The 18733-nt window shown below is 33.1% G+C and overlaps 2 protein-coding genes across 3 annotated transcripts; one reads left to right on the plus strand and one right to left on the minus strand.

Moving 5' to 3' along the window:
- Positions 1 to 4452: 4452 nt before the first annotated feature.
- On the plus strand, positions 4453 to 15645 carry LOC100263960 (ADP,ATP carrier protein ER-ANT1). 2 transcript variants are annotated; one of them, XM_002264929.4, is made up of 4 exons: positions 4453 to 4675; positions 4754 to 5021; positions 14196 to 14555; positions 14907 to 15645. In XM_002264929.4, the coding sequence occupies exons 1-4, from the start codon at positions 4632 to 4634 to the stop codon at positions 15210 to 15212; spliced, it is 978 nt and encodes a 325-aa protein (XP_002264965.2). In that variant the 5' UTR covers positions 4453 to 4631; the 3' UTR covers positions 15213 to 15645. The 2 variants fall into 2 exon arrangements, with proteins under 2 accessions (XP_002264965.2, XP_010663489.1); XM_010665187.3 differs by having other exon boundaries at positions 4494 to 4629.
- Positions 15646 to 15667: 22 nt separating this feature from the next.
- LOC100258791 (uncharacterized) lies at positions 15668 to 17487 on the minus strand. Its single transcript, XM_002264967.5, has 3 exons — positions 17051 to 17487; positions 16756 to 16841; positions 15668 to 16339 (listed from the first exon to the last, which is right to left on the minus strand). The coding sequence occupies exons 1-3, from the start codon at positions 17370 to 17372 to the stop codon at positions 16052 to 16054; spliced, it is 696 nt and encodes a 231-aa protein (XP_002265003.2). The 5' UTR covers positions 17373 to 17487; the 3' UTR covers positions 15668 to 16051.
- Positions 17488 to 18733: the final 1246 nt, after the last annotated feature.

Raw genomic sequence — 18733 nt, forward strand, 5'->3', positions numbered from 1 at the left:
TTTTTATTCTTAAAAATAGAAAACTAAACTCAAAAGTCAAAACACATTTTTTGTTTTTTTTTTTTCTACAGAAAATAATGTTTTTTAAAATTTATTATGAAAATATGATATTTTCTGATAACATATTTTAATTATTTTTATCTGTTTATGTGCATTTTAAAAAATAATTATATAAAAATTAAAATATATTTTAAATATTTAAAAAAAAAATAATTTAAAATAAAATATTATGAAAATATGGTGTTTTTTGATAATATATTTTCATTTTTATTTATTTATTTTCACTTTTTATTATTTTAAAAAATAATTATATAAAAATATCTAAAATCACACAAAAAAAAAAAGATTAATAACATTTCAAGTTCTCAAATGTATTTTAAATTTTTTTTAAATATGAAAGTTTTTAAAATGGTTCTAATAATTGCTTTAAAAACATTCCTAAATAATCCCTAAAATTTGTTACTTTCTTGTATTCAAACATATATTTTTTTAAAAAAATTAACTTAAAAAATAATATTAAAACTTATTAGAAAAAACAAACAACACCTTACACTTATTTTGTAATGCTTATTAAAATTTTGGTCCTATTTTTCAACAATATTTCTTTTATTTTTATGCAATAAATGATATTCAAAGTTCAAACAAATATAAGGGGTGAGGAAAGGGGCTAACTTTTAGCAAATTGTGTAATCACTAATAAATCATGTGAATAGTAATTTGACAAAATTGATGATAAGGATTAATGTTGCCATCTAATTCCATGTTAGATTAAGACAGCCATGTACGTAGTCCATGCTTTAGCCAATTAGCCTTCTCACTGATTATGGTGGAATGACATGACTAAAGAAAATATCATACCCAATCAGATAAATTTCCTAATAATTAAAATAATAGAAATTAAATTGTACCTGCAAACGTTGACTTTGTTTAGCTTTCATAGTATTTACTTTTCCATGGTAAAGTTGATCATCACCTCCTAATCTTTTATTTTGGACTATTCTATTTTCTTTGAAGTTTTTGGATTTCTGCATGCTATTGAAAAATGGGAACCAATAAAAAATAGTTATGTAATCACATAGCCATATTTTTAAAACTTGAGTATAGCTTCTGTTCTTTCTATTTGTTTCATATTTTTTATATTTTAATATATTTTTGTAGGTATTTGATAAACCAACTTAACGATTTAAAGTGATTTAATAACTTAATTTAAATTATTAAATAAATTAAGTATATTTGATAAAATAACTTAATGGTATAACTTAAAATCAAAAATAAAAATAATTAACTTCTACTTAAATTCACATATTCATTTTACTTTTTACCTCATAATTATCTCCGTGATTTCATTTACAATTTTACAACCTTCAATGTTACTTGACCTCCTTTGTCCTAATTATAATTTAAGAAGATGAATATGTCAATTTAATAATTTAAAATAAGTTTTAGATTAATTTTATCAAATAATGTTAATACTAAAAAATAAGAATTAACTAATAAGTTTTAAATTAACAATTTAAATATAATTTAACTAAAAGTCAACTTAATTCATTAAGTAATGAGAATTAATTTTTACCGAACACCTCCTAACTATATACCTTAAAATTTCAAATCAATAGTTGGGTATAATATCAAAAAGGTACAATGTGATTTTTCATTTTTCATCTCTTTCCCTTTTGATCCTTTGATTTTATTTTTATATGATACTATGAGGGAGGAAAAAAAAAACAGTCAATGTGATTAATATAAGTGTATGGTTGTGACAGATTAAACTAACAGAGCTTACTATATTCCAAGGTCCCACAAAAAAAAAAAAAAAAAAAACACCATTTTCATCATGGTGTGGATATGGGTTCATATCATAATAGTGCATTTTTGTTGAGTCCCACCACTTGTTCATTTGTCATTTTTCCATTCAATTCGAACTTCCATTAATTGCAGACACCATGGTCTTCAATTACTTACAAGTAACCAATTTAATAGGCAGAGAATGTCCAAAATTAGAGTTTCTAGTATGTATGAGACTTTTGCATCTTTTTTCCTTTTTTTCAACTTTGATGTTTTTTTTAATTTTTTTAGTAATTTTCAATTTATTGTGGGGGCCCAGGGCAAAGAGAGGAAGTGTGAGCTGGGAAGGTGGCAAGGGGCATATACAATAATTGAATAAGGCAGCACCGACTTCGAGAGTGAAAATTTTTGCCTCATCAAATATATGGCTGTGAATATCTATGGACTTTGGACCTCGCTCTGTCAAATAAAAACAATTAAATTTACCCAAGTTTATTTTCGTATGATCCACTCAAAGATCAACCCCGTAAATGCAAACACATCGAGAAGGTATATATAGAGTTTTCCTGTCCAATGTAAGATGTTACAATTTTTTATTTATAATCATATAGATATTATCCATTTTACGTCCAATGGGTTATTACGAATTTAAAATGAATCCATATGTTCATATGTCTACATAATTGAGAGGAATTCATATCTATATAATGTTAAAAAAAAAAATTTATCTCTATCCTATATGTGATATGGCAATCATCTTTCATACAAACACAACATTCTCATTATGATCTTATACCAATAAGCAAATATTCATTTTGGGGTAGAACAAACTCTCAAATCAATATGGATCATTATTTGTTTAGCCCAGCCAAAAATGTAATTTGTTTAGTCCTACAATCATATGTAACATAACGAGGGATGACTATGATATCCTATAAGTAAAAAGGTTTATAATATTATATGTATATATAGATTCATTTTAATACTATAAACGCATTTTAAAATAATATTTTTACGATTAAAAACAAGTCATTAATTATTTTCTATGATCAATTGCTCGTTCAATTTTTATTTTTTTTTAAAAGAAGATAAAGTTAACATTCAAGAGAGAGAAAAACAAATAAAATTAGAATATTTTTGTAATTTTTTATATGTATTTAAAAAGAAAACAAGAAAAACAAGGATTGAATTTAAAAAATTGGTTTTACATGGGAGTGGATGGGGTGCAAGAATTATTTTGTGAAACCTGTTTTGGTGGCAAGTAGCTAACAAATTAGGCCAACCATCACTACAAAAATAGTTTTGTCCTCTTATACACGGAAAATATGCATGACTATTTGCCATGTTCCATCCCACTTCTCATTTAGTTATCCTTCAATTTATAATAATAATAATAATAATAATAATAATAATAATAACTAATGTTTTGAATAAATAAAGTATCCCAAGATTTTGTACGTACGAATCATGGTGATAATACTCTTATAATAAACATTTCCTTCCATATATTATAATATTCCAAGAATATTCAAAATGCATATGAATAAACTTCATGATTATTCTTTCAAATGACCAAATAATATCCAAATATTAAACATAAATTAAGTTGTTGATAGTTCTTTTATCATGGGTTATACAATCATTAGCTCGATATTTTATGTATTCAATGAAAATTTTATTCATTCTTATCTTTTCTCGAAGTTTTTATGTATGTTTACTTTGACCTATCGCAATAAATGCTCATAAGTCTCTCTATAAACCCAATAATCTTGACTTTGTTCCCTTGGGTCTCCTTTGGCTGAGAAAGCCTTAGTATTGACAATATGGATTAAGGAACAATAATCAACCCATCATTGTTAGGAGCATTAATAAAAAATTAATTTATGATATATGCTAAAGATTTGGAACTACCTTTCCTTTCGGGCCTTTTTTTAACAATCATTCTTCATGTTATAAAATTAATTTTTTATAACATTTCTCTTAATATGCATTGATATTTTCTATTATTTTAAATTGCTTTTATTTTATTTTCATATTCGACATAATGATGCATTTTAAGCCAAAACAAATAATTTATATTTTAATTCATTTTTGTGTTTAGTTTTAATTTTATTTTGACAATTTTAATATTAACATAATGATGATTAGTGAAGACCAATAATATATCAATGATTTTTATTTATTTTTAACTCTTATTAATTTTAATTCATATTATTAATCATATTCACGTGGTGTTTATTAAATCATAAATTCTTAAATTAATAGGTGTCCATATTATTATAGATTTTACTTATTAAGTATTTACTAAATTTAAATACAAAAGACAGGAAAATAAGACATTTAATAAAATGTAGCTAAAAAGGAATTACCCATTTGACTTTTTTGACTATATATAAAACCATAATAAAGACATAATTTTTATTTTTTTTCTAGACGTATATGGTATTTTGATTTTTTTATTGAAATGTGATTGATTTCTAAGATCACTTCCTAGGCCTTTTATTATAGTCTCGGTAGAACAATTAGATGGCTTTTTTTTTTTTTTTTTGAAATGAGGCCCATATATATATATATATATATATATATATATATATATATATAGTATAATATAATATTGTTTTGAGAAGAAAATATATTTATTTTATTTTTCATATTTTAAATATTCCCACCTTAAAATGAAAAACCATAAAAATTAAAGACATCCCAAAGTGAGACTTTTTAATTCTCCACGAACAAGTGGTGGCAACCAGCCTCATGCGTCCAAAATTATATCTTCTTTCTCTTCAGGTTCGATATGGGGGTGGAGTGAACAACCCAAAGCCTCTGGAGGAAGAGTACAAATTTGTATGTACCACAATCTTCAATCAAAATCTGAACATTTTGGGGAGGGGTGAGTACATGGGTAATATTATTCTTCAATTTTGGTATTATAGGGGACCTTGAATTGTGATTGTGAGTGAATTTGCAGAATGGGGGTGCGGAGGACGCAGCAAGAGAGATTCTCTGTAGATTTTGTGATGGGAGGAGGGGCAGCGGTGTTAGCAAAGAGCGCAGCAGCGCCCATTGAAAGAGTGAAGCTTTTGTTGCAGAACCAGGGGGAGATGTTGAAGAGGGGTCATCTCAAGAGGCCTTATATGGGCGTTGCTGATTGCTTTTCAAGGGTTTTCAGAGAGGAAGGAGTCTTGGCTTTTTGGAGAGGTAACCAGGCCAATGTCATCAGATATTTCCCTACCCAGGTATTTTTATGTTCTTTTCTATCTGGTTTTGTGTTTGGTTGCTTTATCTGCCAATAAATTTGGAGACGGATTTGAGTTTCAACCCAGAATCCACAGCGGCAATTCCATGATAAAAGCAAATTGTTTCGTTTTGTTTTACGTTGTTTTTTTCCTTCTTCGGTATTCCATGAAATTGGGATTCCGAACTTTGACGAATCTAAGTTGATTTCTTTTACATAGCTATGAATTCAAGTTGTAGATTGTTTGTTTGTTCTTTCAATGTCAGCGTGATTGGGATTTTATCAAGGCTTCATATGGTTGCAGAGAAGCAGAAAATAAAATATTATTTTGAATGTAGGAAAATTTGTTTCCATTATTTATGGCCTGAAAAAACATAAATTTAAACTCAAGAGAGTATCTTATGGTCATTTGGTTTAATGGAGGTGAGTTTTCGTCTCTAAAAGACGGGGAAGGAATCAAACATAAGGTTGGAAAATTTCTTTACTTTTGTTTTCTTTTTGTCAGTTTTCCCAAGAGTCAAAAAAAGGAGGGTGCAGAATTTGTTAATGCGTTTGAATTGAAAGTTTAGGTTACAGGCACTGGTTTCTTTGTTATTGGTCTATGGCATAACAGTGTTGGACAACTGGGGCTTATGTGTCATGTGGATGTGTATGCACCTGTTGACTAGCAATCAACCTCTTCTTTGGAGCTGGTCCAAAGTTAACACCTTCCCCCAACAAGCTTCCCTATTCACCAAATGACCTTGCAGCTGAAGAAGGAACCTCACCACAAAATCCAACTTCCAATCATTAAGATTCCTAGCAAAATGGAAGTTCCAAATCCCTTTTCCCTTCATTTTCTCCCACAAATCTGCTATCCATGCCTCTTTAGTCTTGGATAAAGCAAACAAAATAGGGAACATCATTTTCAAAGGCTCTTGAACACCAATTATCTCTCCAAAACTTCACTCTCTTCCCATCCCTAATAGCACAACAAACTTTTAAGTTGAAGAAATCCCACTCCTTACTTATAGCTTTTCATATGTTGACCCCAAGAGGGTTTCTTACCTTACAAGACTACCACCCTCCTTCCTCCCCATACTTCCCCTTGATGACCTTCTTCCAAAGCGTATCCCCTTCATTTGCATAATGCCAACACCATTTGTAGAGAAGAGCTTTATTCATCAAAGAAAGCAAACGAACACCTAGCCCACCTTTTTTCTTTGCCCTATAGATGGATGATCACTTCACTAAGTGGGGTTTGTTCTCTAAGGCTCCTCCTCCCCAAAGAAAGTCCCTTTGAATTTTTTCTAATCTTAGCTTGACTGGTTTTGGAATGGTGAACAAAGACATGAAGTAAATTGGTAAGCTACAAAATGTACTACGAATTCGCGTAATTTGTCTCTCTTTAGAAATGTATTGTCTTTTCCATAAAGAGAGCCTTTTGCGAAATCACTACACAAGTTAGCTAGACTTTTCCATTGTATTCTTTTGGTTTTGATTATCAACTGAACAAATTTCTTTTGTACTTGATTACATTGCTCATTATCCAATCTCCATCTCTTATGTTATTGTTCCTTGGAAGATCGTATTCTTCACTACCCCTCTTAGTTATATGGGCCCTAATCACCACCTTTGAGTATACCTCTAAATCAAGAATAGAAAATTTATTCCATATAAATGGATTCAAACCATCTAGGAATTGATTGGCCTTATGTCTCTTAGTAGAGATAAGATTTGAAGCAAAACAGGAAAGCTCGCTAAACTTTTACCTTAAACCAATTGTGTTAACTCATTCTCCTTTTGGCGCCAAATACTCTTAGGAAAGTAGTTCCCATAGAAAGCTTCCTTAAACTAATCCTAAACAATTGGTTTGTGACTTTCCAAAATCCTTTTCTCTATCCTCCACCAATGTTCAGCTTCCCTCACGAATACGAAGGTAGTGAAAGTCACTTTCCAAGTTTTGGAGCAACCTAAAACATCAAAAAGCTTCTCAATATTTAAAATCCATGAATTAGGCTTTGAAGGATTTGGCTTCCCCTTCAAGGAAGGAGGCTTAACTTCTTTAACCGCTTAAAGAAACCACCAGTGTGTTTGAATCTCTTTAGCTTAGGCCTAAGCCTTAGTGGTGAGTGTTTGGTGCTCAACCAATTTGGCCCAAGTATCCATAATGTGAGTCATCCCCTCAAGTGTCAAAGGAGGTACATCATTAGCCCTTAGTAAGACATCCACATTCCTAATGGTTCTAGAGGTGCCTTTTCCCTTGATGCCTAACTACTAGGGGAAGAAGTGGTGCATCTTGGGGCCATAAATATCTATTCATCATAAGGTGCACAAGGATTAGAGCAGAAGCAATACAAAAGGTTAGAACTAGAATAATCTGTTTATGAAAAGAAACTTAAACTTCATACGGAAGTGGAGATGATCATCATTTGGTTTCTAACCTAATCCAAACTTAGCTAATAAGTATACAAGACTATATTCTAAAACTCTAATACTACTTTGTAATGACTCGTTCCCTCCTATGTAAATATTGTTCACTTTGGGGCCGAGTGGGCCCTCATAGTCATAGCTTTAAAACACGCCTATCTAGTAAAAAGGGGAGCCCACCACGTGCTAGGCACTTCTTCCCCTAACCAATATGAGATGTCACAAATATTTTAGCGCCCTAACCTAAAGCTTAGGTAATTTTGTAATTTAATTGAAGGAAATAAACAATTAAACTATTTAAGTATTGAAGGGTTTTAATATCGAGTCTAGGCTTAAGTTATCCAAAATTGTTGATGGGCTAATTTAATTAGTTTGGGTCTTTGAATTCAACTATTAGATTAATTGAATTGGAAGAATAAATAAATAGAGGGGGTAGAATGATCTTTTCTCCATTAAAAACCATTTGTGTGTGTATGTGTGTATATATGTGTGTGTGTGTGTATACACACACACTATTAGCTTATTTTTCTGTACAATAGCCTTTTTGCATTGATCCATCTATTGATCAACTTGTATTGCTAATCTTTTGATTTAGTATTTTGGATTCATCTTTTAGGGTTATTTAAAATAAATAGTTTTAAATGGTCTAAATATCCTTTTGACAATCTAAATCTAGATTTGGGTGTTGATTTATTTATTTCAAAATAAAAATTAAATTAGGAATATATATATATATATACACGTTGATTAGTCTATGGAGATTGTATTAAATCCTAATTATCCAATATCCTTTTGAGAATCTAAATCTAGATTTGGGTGTTGATTTATTTATTTCAAAATAAAAATTAAATTAGGAATATATATATATACACGTTGATTAGTCTATGGAGATTGTATTAAATCCCAATTATCCAAAAAATAGATGATGTATAATAGAATCAATGATAGAAAAATAGCTAATGTTAGCCAAATGATTAATTTGGCTATTTTTAGTTGTTTAGATTCGAGCCTCCCCTATCATTTTTTATTTTTTGGTGGAATATTTTTGGGTTGTGGTTGGGCAGTGGTGCAATCACTGGAGATGTGCTGTTGGATTGAGGAAAGAAAAAGAAAAAGAAAAAATGTTGGTGTGGGACATTAGATTTGGTGAAAAGGAAGAAGTATAATTGAGAGAAAATAATAATAATTATGTTGAAGGATTTTTGGGGTTTATGCCATATTGGGAAGAATAATAATAATAATAAATTAATAAATGCTTTGTGCTTGGGGATTTAATAAATGCAAGCTTATGACTGATAAGCTTCAGAAGTAAAATTAGGGAGTTAAATAGAAAATAGAAATAATAATGATAAAAGGTTTAATTTAAATAAATAAAAAGATTATATTATTGAGAAGAAGAAATTTACAAAAAAATTGGGAATTAATTAGTTAAAATAATATTGTAAAGAATGTTAGTGATAAAAAAATAATATTAATACAAAATATTATTAGGAATGCAATTATAATTTTAGATAAATAAAAAATAGTAATAATTATTTTTGACCTATATCATATTAGGTGGATTAAACTTTTTAGAAATATGAGTGGCTTCTTTCATATAATGGCCAATAGTGTGATAAATCATCTTATTACTCCTTTAAAAGAATCAAAATACTTAATTTCTTAAAGTGGATTAAGTTTTATTTTTTATTATAGACTTTGATTTGTTCCTTTATTTATAAAATAAATTGGGAGTTTCATATGATTTGTTTGATTGTTATACATGTGAAATTGACTTTTTATTTTATTATAATTATTTTGAAACTTTGGTTGTTAGTGGTCTTGATCTACAAGGATGAATTGTTGACCTTTATTACCCTTGGTAGGAGTTCTAATATGGTGAAACCCTAGCCAAGGAGTTGGCCTTTGGCAATACCATTAATTGGAAGTTGTTTAGTCCACCAATAAGAGGAACAATTGAGGCTAGCCACCTAGTGCAAGTACTACTGTTTGAGCGTAGTATTATTATCAGTAGACCAAAGTAAAATGTTTACTCATAATGTTTTTGAATATAAATTGATTATATAAAGTGCATAATGTTATTATACTTTTGTATTTAATTGAAAGCAAATTTATACTATCTATCAATGCCTAATTTTCCGAAGAAAGTGAACTTTGTTGTTGAACTAAACAAACATAATTGTTAATTGATTTTTGTAAAATGGTGATATCTCCTAATGTTTAATTCTGCATTGTATTTGATCCTCTTTATTGTGTTGTTTCTCCTTATCGAGTTGTCAAGTTCACCTCTTTCTATTGTCCCACTTTTTAACTGCAGTCTGCATGTGATATTTATGATAAGTGATCAGGATAGGAAGGGTGTTTTTGTTAGGACCAACTTTTAAGATTGATAATTTAGGATTCATGATTTAGGACTCAACTTAGTTATGATTTCTAGAATTTTTGTTTAAAGTGTTTGGGATAATTATTCAATTTATTGTTATAAGATTTGGATTTGTTTAGGAGTAATGATTTAATATCTTTTGAATTATGGTTATGCTTTGATTGCTTTTTTGAATCAATTTAAGATAGCTGATAGCGAGTTACATTACGAATTTGGTTAGTTAGGGTCATTTATGTATTGGGCTTTCAAGCTCGACATATAAAATGACCATGGTGGTCTTAGCTTCTTGCTTTGGGGCATCACAAAGTGGTATAAGAGCTAATCCTTGACCTCATTTTGGGATTCTGAGTAGCCTCGCAATCTTGTGAGACACAATGAGGACATTGTGTCTACATGAGAGGGTGATTGTGACATCTCACATTGGTTAGGGGAAAAAGTTTTTGACACAATATATGCAATGGATTCTTCTTAATTAGGTAGACAAGTTTGAAAGTCGTGAGGGCCTATTATAGACCTAAAACAGACAATATCTACATGGGAGGAAGTGGAACGTTACAAATGGTCATTATTATGGTAATAGCAATGGTTGGCAATCAGAACAGGTATAGTTGAGAACAAAAAAGTACTCTACATAAGCAAGCAAATATAGATGCACCTAGACAAGCTTCAATTAAAGAGCTTTTTGGTTTTCTTAAGCTTTCTATGAGAAAACGTACAATTGTATTGGTTCTTGGAAACATCACACAAGGAATTTCTGTGGATTGCCTGTTTTTACACCTTAATGTACATGCACAATGTTTGTGCCAAAAGAGGTCATCATCTAGTAGTGGCCCAATCAAGCAGGGTCAAGGGAGGAATGTCTTGGATTTGATCCTAACCTTTGGCATTTTTCACAAAGTGACTGCTCTCAGATCCCGAATCTGTATATTTTTAGTTGAAAGCTCAAGATTTTAACTGGTTGGACTTCTTAGATAGCCTTACCTGTGAATAATTTTGGTTTTCTTGAAGGGTGTTTTTTCTATATGCCTTTTGGTTTTTTCGAGGCTTTTTATATTCCACCTGTATGCATAGGCTGTGGTCCCTTTGTTTGGCGCTCTTAAATAAATGCTCTGTTTGTTAAAAAAAAAAAAGAAAAAGAAAAAAACATAGTTCCTCAAGAAAGTCTCTGTACACTGGAAAAATAAGCACCATCTTGTTATGGGCTTGACTGTGCTCTATAACTCTTGAAAACTGCTCACTAGTACGGAACAAACATTGTTGAAAATTGAAATGAATAGCAAAATTCGAAAAGCAAAAGGCCATATCTGCTAGAGGGCTTGTAAATAACTAATTAGGTTGACTGTGACAACAGAGAAGCAGCAGAACCTTAGGCTTGTTGTTACACATGAAATTTTTGGTGCAAAATAAAAGTACTAACAATAGGGATGAGTTTAGATTTTTTCCTATAAAATGTAAAGGGATGGATGGATATTTGATATTGGAATACTCATTTCTTCCAACTTGAATCTCTCCCTTTGGTCATCTATGCATCTCCTGCCACCATAAACTGATTTTATTCAAGTGTTTCTCAGTTGTGATCATATGACCCATCTCGAATTGACACATGGGTGCTACCAAAAAAAATAATTTGAAGAAATATGAAAAGATCTTTGGATGAAGTTATTATGTTATACATTTTAGTGGAGACCCTTGTAAGTGAAGCAGGACTAAGATTTAGAGTAGCAACTTGTGCTTTCAACTACATTATAAGTTCAGAAAGTTTGCCCTTGGAAACCCTAGGAATCTTTTCTTCTTAAATCTTTAAACAGAAATAATCCTCTAAATCAGCTCTTGTTTTCTCCCAGAACTTGGGAGCTCCAATTCATCAGGACATCTTCAGTGAGGTTGATATAACATGACGCAACAAACCACAAGCAAATGAGGGAGCTTCTTTAGAAGGCAAAGTGGCTGTGATTGAGAAGGCCATCCAAGCCTCTTCAAAGTTGAAGTGAGGCACATCATACACTGTTTGACAGGAACTGTTTCTTATGATTGTGCTGCTCCGCAGTTATTATCATATCTAGGATAGTTATCCTCCAAGAAAAAAAAAGTGATCTTGGATGGAATATAACAGCTCAAAATCCATCTGAAGAAAAAATCATTGGAGGATGGAATGTGAGAAAGAGATCATGAAGAAGGTGCTTTTAGGATCAGGTAACCATCACCTCCTGTCTTCCCTGAGCCCACACATACTTCTGTAATTCATCCTTAATTCTCATTTTGTACTGAATACAATTTATATTCTTTAGGTTGTAATGCTTGTTTTAACTGTGTGGGTATTTGATTCTGCTAAAGCCATTTTTTCCTCAAAAAACATGATTGTGTTGGTATCAATTAATAAAGAAAGGGCTAGGACCTTGTATGGGCAAAAATGCAGTGCTTTACAAAGGCAAAATAAAGTCTACAACAAAGATGAGAGGTTTAGAATAGTCAACATAATATTGTTCTATTTTGGCCCCTTCATGACGCTATTTTTGGGGACTCTTGTTCTCCCTTTTTATTTTACTCAAGAGTAACTCATCCTTTCAATATTTGTCTAATTTGTGATGCAATGAATTTGTTGTTTTCGATTAAAAAGAAACACATATTATTGTTATCTCATTTTTTTTCCTCTTCATTCCAACCACTCCGCCATCAAATACCTTAGCGAATTGCAGTCATCATCTTATGATTAAAATTTTTCAAACATTGTAAACAATAGTTCAGCATGCTAAACAGTGTCTTTCTGTTCAAAATAGCAGTAACAGTACTTTCTTGCATTGCTGGCCCTAGGCAGGATAATTGTGACAGGCGGCCTGCTAGTTTAAAATCTTTGATACATGAATCCTGAAATCTTTGACTGGCGGGTTGATTATGCTAGAATGTGAAGATATTGCCTTAGACAGAATGTAGAGGGAAAATAGGATCAAAACCATTCAGTAATCTTAGTTGATTTTAGCTGAGTCCAATGATATTCATGTTAACATACATTCTCAGTTCTCAACTGTATGTTTGTGCACTGCAAACTCTTTCCTTTTCATCCCCCCCAAGATATGATAATTAATATTATCAGACTAAGAGAGGGCATGAAGATCTACGATCAAAATAAAGTTCATAGAGCTTTTATGCCTCCTGAATCACCCATGCTTAGGGTTTAGTGCGTATTTGGCTACACAGAGAGCTGTTTTATTACACATCCAATTGATCAAATGAGTAGCTTTGGAAAAAAGGATGCAAGGTGATGGTTTTCCAGTTTGCAAAATAATCACTTCCATGTAAACTTTCTATGAACTTTTTGGAAGGCATCAATTCTGCTTCTTTGATCTCCTTAAAACATGATTCCTGGATATTGGGTATCCTTGTTTTTTCCACAAGATTTAGCCCTCAGGACTGCCTTTGAGTGCCTCTTGATACATTGAAAGCCTTCTTATTCCTAGTTTTTCACAATCTGCAGCTATAGTCATAGCTGCTAAGCCTTTTTTTTTTTTTTTTTCCGGACATCCTCCCTTAGCATACTCTTTTGGTTTAGTTAACAGGTTGGTGAAGCAACTTGCCTCCAACAGATTAGGTCCATGTGTAAACAAGGATTCCAAACTTTACACTTATCACTGATATATACTTTGAGCTGTGGCTAGGACAAAGAGGATCCATTGCTATTCTTTCCCTAGTTTTCTCATACTAGAAGCATTTACTCTCCACTCTTTCAGCATTCCAAGGCTTTCTTCCTCATTGTTTCCTCCATATTACTTGGTTCCTCAACATGATGACCTGGGTCTCTATATGGTTTCTCAACATGATGGACTGTTTCCCTATTTCAGCTAAAACCCTTTTAGCCAGCTGATCAAGTGGTATTTCTATTCCTATCCAAGTTATAGGTGTTCTCAATACTGTGTCAGCTTAACTCATCCCCAGTGGTGGAGGTCCCTTAGCAAGCTTCTAAAGCTTGTTTAGCAAGTGTCCTGTTGAAAGCCAGAAGATCTTGGAAACCAAAGCCTCCATTTGATTTGTATCAAATATTTTTTTTTCCAATTCAACCAGTGGAATCTCCTGTCTTTTCTTGTTTCTCTTACTAAAATTTATTTTAGGTTTATTTTTATTGGATTGAGTAAACTTGATCAACTGAAGGATCCTAGCTAAATTTTTATATAATTCTTTTGGTCAGGAAAGAAAATTAGGCGAAGAGTTATGATGATGTTTATAGAATGATTGGTTTAGATGATTCTGCATTGTCTATCAGGAAAATTGCTTTTCTTTTGTTTGGAAAATATAAGATAAATTCCAATTCAGAAGTACACTGTATATGAAGTACATATTAGTTTCCTGCCGTTCCATTTTACCACTCATGAGATGTTGTTTTGTCCTTAGGCTTTCAACTTTGCATTCAAAGGTTACTTCAAGAGCCTGTTTGGATGTTCAAAAGAGAAAGATGGATACCTAAAGTGGTTTGCTGGAAATGTAGCTTCAGGAAGTGCTGCTGGAGCAACCACTTCATTGTTTCTGTATCACTTGGATTATGCACGTACCCGACTAGCTACAGATGCGAGGGATGGTCAACGCCAGTTCAAAGGCCTATTAGATGTTTACAGTAAAACCCTGTCAACAGATGGAATTGCAGGCCTATATCGGGGATTTGGGATTTCAATCATGGGGATTACTCTATATCGAGGCATGTATTTTGGTATCTATGACACCATGAAGCCCATTGTTCTGGTGGGGCCTTTCGAGGTCAGTGCCTCTTCCCTTTGTTACTTTATACAAATGTCATCAACTTGCATCTCATCCTTCATTCTGAAGTATGGGTTCTTGACTGTTATTCAGAGACCCATGATATGATGAGCCTCTCTAGTAGGAGATAGTCAAATTCCAAAACTAATATAGTAAGATGATTTTGCTCACCTAATTTGTGGGCCTTTGAAAATCTCTTAGAATTTCTATGATAATAACTAACAGGGCCAATATCATCTCATATTCTTTTCTTACCCCACAATAACTAAGTTAGTTCCATTTATTGATCAGTCTAAGATATTTTATATACATGTTACATGCAGTAGGTTTATTTTGGATGCAATTTTGCAGGGTAATTTCTTTGCTAGTTTCTTGTTGGGTTGGAGCATAACAACAGTTTCCGGGGTCTGTGCCTATCCCTTTGACACTCTGCGGAGGAGAATGATGCTGACCTCTGGACAACCCTTGAAGTATAGCAGTACTATGCATGCGGTTCTTGAGATTGTCCGTCTTGAGGGTTTCACTGCACTCTACCGAGGAGTCACTGCAAACATGCTTCTTGGCATGGCAGGGGCTGGAGTACTTGCAGGCTATGATCAGCTCCACCGAATTGCCTATAGACGTGGTTATGGTTTTGAGCCTCTTCAAAAGGTCTAGAATCAAAATCCTGCTCACCATTTTTATACTACTACACCTTTGAAGATTGGTTCTTACCAACGAAGGTGCTACTGAAAATTTAACCAAAGATGATAACAAATAAAATTAAAAAAAAAAAAAAAGAGAGAGAGAAAAGGAGGCAGAAAGGGGCAAGGAAAGGGAATGCTGCATTGGGATGGCTTCCTCACTGAATGCCTACAGAAGATCAAAAGCCTTCCATATGGCTCACTGTACAGTTGAACAAAACAAATTATATTCATTTATTTTGCAATATCATTCTTGGACTTGCTGGTTTTATTAGTGGAACCATTTAAAGAAAAAAAAAAGTAAAAAGTTCAAGCAGGAAAAAACATTATTATCCTCCAATTTGTATAGCTTTTGTTTTATGCTGGAATTTTAGCTATGGAAATTGTTTCTCTTTCACGTTGCAAAATATTTGTGGTCTCAAATAAAAAGCATAATAAGCAACAGTAAACTGTTTCGCTTAGCTATAGCAGCACCCATTTGCCATAGAACACTTAATCTCTGGGATTGGATCCATCAATGAGGTCTTGAATGCTTTCTGTTTATATTATGCTTCACCCACTTTATGCATTGTATTCAGATAGACTTTGGTTTTCAGATTGGATCAATAAAAACTGAGACTGATTTTTTTTCCAATCAATCCAGAATTTGATGAATTCTACGCTGCAATACTAGTACATAGTGTAGAAATGCCACCAACAATTTTCTTTAACCCACAAATTCCCTCTTTCTTATGAACATCTATCGCAATCACCACATCTCTGTGTAGTTAGGGCAAAGTTTCCATGGTGAAATTATCTTAAGTAACAAAGCTATTAAGCCAAAAGCCAAAAATCCTTATGATTTTTAGTGGTAATCAAATACCCTCCAAGTTTCTTGCCCTTCCTCCTCACTGCAACTGTCATGCAGTCAGCATTTTGTATGCAGTAGTCCACAACACCTCTGCAGATCCTGTCTGTTGCCCACTTCACCAACCCACACCACACCATTGATGATTGTTTTCTTTTTCCTAGGATCAACAGTGACACCCTCTGTTGCTTTGCTTCTTCCACTATTGTTGGACCCTTTTCCTTCCCTTGCTGCAGTGCTATCTCCACTTGCACCTGCTCAATCCAGAAATGAACATAATGATTAGTAAGAAAACAAAAAGGTTCCATACAAACAGGTTTCCCTTTTCTTATCATCTCCCTTCAGATTTTGAGAATCAATATTGCAGACAACGCAAGGGACTATGACATTTAACTCTCACCAAGGCTTTCTTTATTATATAATTAGGTGGAGATGCATGATGGGCAACTACCAGCCTCAATAAATAAAATATGGCCATTGGAACTGCATTATGCCAGGCTGACTTGCAATCCTTTTTAAATTGACAATTATCTGATTTTTTTAGTGATAAAAGCATTCAATGAATCTTCTTTTGTGCCCCCAAGTGCATGAGTATATCAAATATTTAAAATAAAGAATAAAGCACATCAAATATTTAAAATGAAGAAGAAAGAGATTGGATGTTACTTACCCCAGGCTTTCTCATCTGGGACATGTTTTTCATAGATTGGAGAAGTTGATAAGCCTTTTGATTAAGGTCCCTACTGGAATCTACACCTGCAATAAGAAAATCATCTCCTATGACTTCATCAATCTCTTTCAATTTATCCTTCTTATATGCATGTCTTTCAATAAAGTTTCAGAGCAAGAACATGGTTGATAAAACAACAAGCCCTTTGAAAAACCAAGACAGATGCTTCGCAACTGCCCTTAATTCAAAACGGAAAGCATAAAGAAGAAAAGGAAAAACCAAATACAAATCTGACCTGATCTGGTGGACTTAGTCACATGAAAAAGAAGTAGAGTGTCCTGGGGTTGAACAGCATGAGACAGTGCCCATTCCAGAGCTCCCTTAGCTTCAATACTTGAATCAACCACCACCATGATCCTATTCCCACCTCCGCACCATCCCATCTCCACGTTACTGCTAAAGCTCTTCCCCATGCCATTGCCGGAAAACTCATTTTTCCAACCACGTTGAATGGAATTGGAAGTGGGTTTGGACCATGGAGTCCAGGAACGAACTCGAACGCGAGCCATGGCGCGACTCGCGCACAGACTAGGCAGTCTGGTACGTGCCCGACCCATCTCGTACCCTAGTGTGTGAAGTGCCTAAAGTGGGAAACTGGTTCTCTTTATAGACAAGAAAGAGGTATGACTTTCACGTCTAATCTGTTTTGTGATCATTTATTCTTTTCTTGTTTGTTTCTTCCGATTTCTTCTTTGTGGGGCTCTCCCTCCTCGACGTGCTTAACATGAAGCTGTCTTGCCTATGTGTGCTTCTCATGCCAGTACCTTATCATTTTTCTCTAGTCTCAGTATCAATAATTCTCTGTACCTACATAATTCTAAATAATACTGATAGTCAAATGGTTGGTATATTATTATTTTTTTGAAAGGCACGATGGGTTTGGATATCTTGAAAAATAATTGAATTCCAGTTCGTATCATTCTTCCATTTTTTTTTTCCAGCTTGTAGCCATATTAAATTATTCTATATGTTTCACCAATACATATATTTACCACCACCCTGTAGAAGAGGAATGAAGAAGTCAACTTCTTAATTCGTCAGTGTTAGGCAGTCCTGCAATGGTTTTTCAAATGGCAGTTTTAGTCCAATTACTGTCCCCACTGGCAGGGGTTTTGGCAAACTTCCACTTTTTCTTGGATCTGAAATGATTTCAAGTCATTTGGATGCATGTTTATCAGCTCTGAAAGGTTTGAAAACTTCGATTCACCCTGGGTTCGTGTATCATGCCCAAAAAAAAAAAAGCTTGTTGAATGCTTAGTTATTTGTCTCAGAATAGGATGATATTACGGCAAAAGTAGTGTAGAAAATTTGGTAAAATTCCTGATACTCGGTGAGATATGTGAAAAACATGAAACTCATAATAGCTCAGCTGTTTAGATGGATAAAATTGACAAGGTTTCCACTGGTGAGACGTGTTTTCATAGTGCCTAAAGGCCAAACTCTCACTCTGGTCATAGACTAATGGCGCTGATTCTGTTGAAAACAGTATAAACAAAAATGGGAACATTAAGTCCAGGAAGACTAAATCCGTGGTAGAAACACCTTACAATTGGATGATTGGGGTCCCTAAGAGATGGGTCTCATGTGATCAATCCGCTCAATTTGTTACTTAATGATCTATATTCATATCATACATCATACACAGGTACACATCAAACAATCTTTCTGAGAGATATGGTTGGGGGGGGGGGGGGGGGGTGTCAAGTCTTTGTGATTGATAACATTCTCTCAATTTTCCAACTGCCTCATCAATATAGCGGTGTGTGGCCGGTTGTAAGAAAACTATTCCATAGTTTAAGTCAAATTTGGAAATTCCACAGCCTTCATGCTAGAATTGTTTTCACACCTGATACATGTAGTCTAAATGGATACAAAAAATGCCCATTTAGGCAATTCTTATGTTCACATGTCACAAGGA

The sequence above is a fragment of the Vitis vinifera genome, chromosome 17 (genome assembly GCF_030704535.1).
Source record: "Vitis vinifera cultivar Pinot Noir 40024 chromosome 17, ASM3070453v1".
Classification (NCBI taxonomy): Eukaryota; Viridiplantae; Streptophyta; class Magnoliopsida; order Vitales; family Vitaceae; genus Vitis; species Vitis vinifera.

Bases quoted from the DNA above. Each gene is read 5' to 3' on its own strand.
- LOC100258791 (XM_002264967.5), bottom strand. From the start codon at position 17,372: ATGGGTCGGGCACGTACCAGACTGCCTAGTCTGTGCGCGAGTCGCGCC. The intron at 16,842-17,050 runs GTCAGATTTGTA...TTCTTATTGCAG, and splicing joins GACTAAGTCCACCAGATCAG to GTGTAGATTCCAGTAGGGAC. The intron at 16,340-16,755 runs GTAAGTAACATC...TGGATTGAGCAG, and splicing joins CCCAGATGAGAAAGCCTGGG to GTGCAAGTGGAGATAGCACT.
- LOC100263960 (XM_002264929.4), top strand. From the start codon at position 4,632: ATGTACCACAATCTTCAATCAAAATCTGAACATTTTGGGGAGGG. The intron at 4,676-4,753 runs GTGAGTACATGG...GTGAATTTGCAG, and splicing joins TCTGAACATTTTGGGGAGGG to AATGGGGGTGCGGAGGACGC. The intron at 14,556-14,906 runs GTCAGTGCCTCT...GCAATTTTGCAG, and splicing joins TTCTGGTGGGGCCTTTCGAG to GGTAATTTCTTTGCTAGTTT.